Genomic DNA, 4,362 nt, shown 5'->3' with positions numbered 1-4,362 from the left:
ACACGCATTATACTCATACATACATAATATTTATAAAAAAGAATCTTCTGTTTCATGTTTGTATATTCTAATAAGTATTATTGTTTTCTTAAAAAAACGAAAACAAAACTTCGGTTTCTGTGGTTTCCAAATGTACGTCAATATATGCAAACTGTTGGAACTAAAGTACTGTATACATTCTTTATTTAAAATGTTAGAATCGGCAGATTGACATTTGGTGCACCATTCAATACCTTCTCAACAGTTTAGATCTTAAATTAAAAGTTAACTTTTAAAAACAACCATTGGATCAAGAAAGCTAAAAAAGTAAAAAAGTTCAGAGTTAAAAAAACTTAATAATTTTGAAAAAGTGAAATTCATGTAAGAGGAATTGCATGGTGCAATAGGCCTAGTTATGGCATTGGATCTCAATCCTAGAATCGACTACTTAGTTTATGTAGTCTGGTGATATAAGCTCAAAAAGCTGCTAAGCATGCCGTATATAGTTTATGCAGTCTACTATTACAATTTTCAAAGCCAAATCTTTGCTATCTTTGCAATAAAATTTACCCATTTTTTACTCTTTTCTTTTTCTTTTAAAAATATTTCTTACTATTATAGTAGCTTACTAGCTTTCCTCCTCATGATTTATACTTTTATTATAATTTGTTAGCATTTTTTTGTTGAATATAATTAATTTGTTATTAGTATCTATGTTATAAATTTAATAATTGATATTCAATATATTTAAGAGAAATAATATGTATAAACAATATTTTTATAAAAAAATTTAAAATTGTTGATGTTGCAATGAGCAGTAAGTTGTGAAAAAAAAAAATGGTAAGTCCAAGTATCAATTTTGTTTACGATTCACATTCAACTAGTTCAACAATTGTGAATTTTTTGTTAAAAAAGTAACAAACAAGTTTATTATATTATTTTATCTAATGACTTTCTTAAATCAAACTTACTTATATTTAATTATAATTATGTATCTGTGTGTGTGTGTCTGTGGCTGGAAAGCAAGATTGCTTTTGGGAGTATGTTGGATTATTTTATTTACCTTCATTAAAATATATGGCAAATATTTCCATATTTTTATTGTGAAATTTTAAATTATAAAAGTTTTATACACTTACTATATATATACCGTTATTTCTACATTTCTGTATTTTTCTGCTGAATATTTGAAACGTACTTTTCTTAAAGATGCCAAATTATATCCGTTTGTATACTTACCTTATTGTACACGTACTGTATTTTACTAACTATACAGTTTAATACCATAATTTTTATTCATATAAATCAATTTCTTTTAATTTATAATATGATTTCTGATAAGGAAGAATCATAGCAAGTACCAGGGGCTTAACCCGTCAGCTTTCTCCTCAGGCTGACGGTCCAGCCACGACGGACGTTAAGGACTAATACGCTGACGGAAAAAGACACGCTGACGGCAAGGAAAATTCTAGAAAGGCTTAAGGGCTAATTATGTTCAGAAATACTGACGTCCCTTTATCAACGTAGGGAACGAGACAAGCCGACGGGTAGGAGGCCGACGGTTCGAATAAAACCTTTACTTGGCCACCACGCTCAATGATAGATTCCTATAAGGAAATGACTCTGCAATCTACGCTCATAAGGATTCCTATATGGAAAAAACTTCTGCTCCAAGAAAGAAAGGTCAACCCCCTACTACTATAAAAGCCCCAATACCCTTACAAATCGAGGTACGCATAATTAACACCTCTCTAGCACTCTAGAGTTGAAAGAAGTTCTTACTTGACCTTCGGAGGGTATTTGGCCGGCACCACACCAGTGCTCTCTGTTTGGTCCTCTTTTCTTTGTGCAGGTGTCGCTTCGAGGGTACGAGCATTGTGCAACTCACTGTTGATATTTTCGGCATCATCAGTTGGCGCCGTCTGTGGGGAAAGGACGAAGCAATTAAGCCATACTATCGTTTCCCGGACTAAAGGATTGCATGGTACTCACCCGCTCAATGGCGACTACTAATGACGTGTAAGGAGAGGAACCGCCCATGACTGCCCTCGAGAGACAAGTTCGGACCCTCAGTGTCGCCGTGGAGCGTCTCACCAAACAGAACCTCGACTTGGAGGAACAGCTACGCCAGAAGAATGCGACACTAAATGACCAACCAGAAGATCAGGAAGGGACTAGCGCTCCAGACAGGAATCAGGAGAGACCAGAGGGCAGCCATGCCCCAAGCAGGCCGGAGAGGCAGCACGTGAACATGCCATCCCTCACGGATACGACTCCACCACATATTGCTGCCGAGATGCAGGCAATGAGGGAACAGATGGAGGTCATGATGAACGCCCTCAAGGGGCGAGTCTCCAGTGATCTTGACGATCTGGTCAATCGTATCGACTCACCCTTCACTGTGGCCGTGAACTCCTTCCCCCTACCCCACAAGTTTCGCATGCCGAATATAGATAGCTATGACGGGGTGAAGGATCCTCTGGATCACCTGGAAACTTTCAAAACCCTGATGCACCTTCAGGGGGTAGCCGATGAAATTATGTGCAGGGCCTTCCCCACAACACTCAAAGGCCCCGCAAGGGTATGGTTCAGCCGGCTGACGCCCAACTCTATCGGCACCTTCAAGGAATTAAGCGCCCAATTCACTACACACTTCATTGGGGACATAGGTATAAGAAGTCCACGGCATGCCTGATGAGTATCAAGCAAAGAGAAGACGAGACGTTACGATCTTACATAACACGCTTTAATAATGAAGCGCTATCGGTTGACGAAGCTGACGACAAAATACTTGTAGCGGCCTTCACAAATGGGTTGTGGAAGGGCAAGTTTTTGTTCTCCCTATACAAAAATGACCCGAAGACCATGTCGGAAGTACTCTACAGGGCTACTAAGTATATGAATGCTGAGGACGCGTTGCAGGCCCGAGAAGAAAAGCTGAGAAAAAGGGAGAAGCAGGAAGATGCACGACCAGACCAAGGGAGAAAGAGGCCCAGAACGGGAGACCGAAGAGACGAAAGGCGTTCTAAACCTCCGGGAGGGAGATTCACAAGCTTCACCCCGCTGACCGCCCCAATAGATCAAGTCCTAATGCAAATTAAGGACGAAGGGGCTCTGACCTTCCCCGGAAAGCTGAAAGGGGATCCTAACAGGCGTTCCAGAGACAAGTATTGCCGCTTTCATCGAGATCACGGCCATGACACAGCCGACTGTTACGACTTGAAGCAGCAAATCGAGGCCCTTATAAGGCAAGGGAAATTGCAGAAATTCGTAAGTAAGGAAAAAGCGGATCCAGCACCTCTAGAGCACCCTCCCCGACGAGACAATGACCGTCCAAGACCTCCCGTTGGTGACATACGAATGATTGTAGGAGGGATGGCTACCAGGCCGTCCAAAAGGGCTCGAAAGACGTACCTTCGGATGGTCCAAAACGTCCAGTTGACGGGTCCAGTGCAAAATGTAGCCCGAAGGGAAAGCCCTGTTATCGAGTTCTCGGAAGAAGACGCGCAACGCCTTCACCACCCGCACGACGACGCGCTTGTCGTCAGCCTACAGGTTGGGGACTACAACTTGCATCGGGTGTTGGTCGACAATGGCAGCTCGGCAGACATCTTGTACTACCCGGCATACCAGCAAATGAAAATCAGCGGGGAACAACTGGTTCCAACGAACGCCCCACTTGTCAGTTTTGGAGGGGCAAAGGTGTTTCCACTGGGCGCGGTCACGTTGGCTGTGACAGTAGGCGACTACCCCCAGCAAATCACAAAGGACGTAACGTTCCTCGTGGTTGACCATTCGTCCGCCTATAATGCTATCCTAGGGCGACCCACCCTCAATGTGTGGAGGGCGGCAACTTCAACTTATCATTTAATGATCAAGTTCCCAACAAAATACGGAGTCGGAGAACTACGTGGGAATTAAATTGCCGCACGCGAATGCTACGTAGCCATGATGGAAATGGATGACCACCTCCAAACCATGAGCATAGAAGAGCACCGGAGCGCGATGGAGCCAGTCGAGAAGCTTGAAGAGATACCCCTAGACGACTCCATGCCTGATCAGACAACAAGGATTGGAACCCTTGCAAGTCCCGCAATCCGGCAAACACTTACAGCATTCCTCAAAGAAAATCAGGACGTATTCGCCTGGAGTCACGAGGACATGCCAGGAATAGACCCTTCCGTCATGGTGCATAGGCTGAATGTATCACCATCCTTTCCGCCCATCCGACAGAAGAAGCGGGTCTTCGCCCCAGAACGGGATCAAGCCATAGCCGAAGAAGTCCGCAAGCTAGAGAGGCAAATTTCATTAGAGAAGTCTACTACCCCGACTGGCTAGCAAACGTAGTGATGGTCAAGAAAGCTTCCGGGAAATGGAGGATGT

General features: G+C 43.2%; 1 protein-coding gene across 1 annotated transcript; it reads left to right on the top strand.

The window, feature by feature from the left end:
- Positions 1-2,673: 2,673 nt before the first annotated feature.
- Positions 2,674-3,900, top strand: LOC136066401 (uncharacterized). Its single transcript, XM_065770684.1, has one exon. The coding sequence runs from the start codon at positions 2,674-2,676 to the stop codon at positions 3,898-3,900; it is 1,227 nt and encodes a 408-aa protein (XP_065626756.1).
- Positions 3,901-4,362: the final 462 nt, after the last annotated feature.

The sequence above is a fragment of the Quercus suber genome, unplaced genomic scaffold (assembly GCF_002906115.3).
Source record: "Quercus suber isolate HL8 unplaced genomic scaffold, Cork oak 2.0 scaffold_34, whole genome shotgun sequence".
NCBI lineage: Eukaryota > Viridiplantae > Streptophyta > Magnoliopsida > Fagales > Fagaceae > Quercus > Quercus suber.
Note: the sequence above shows the minus strand (reverse complement) of the source record. Positions and strands in the feature narration are given on the sequence as shown.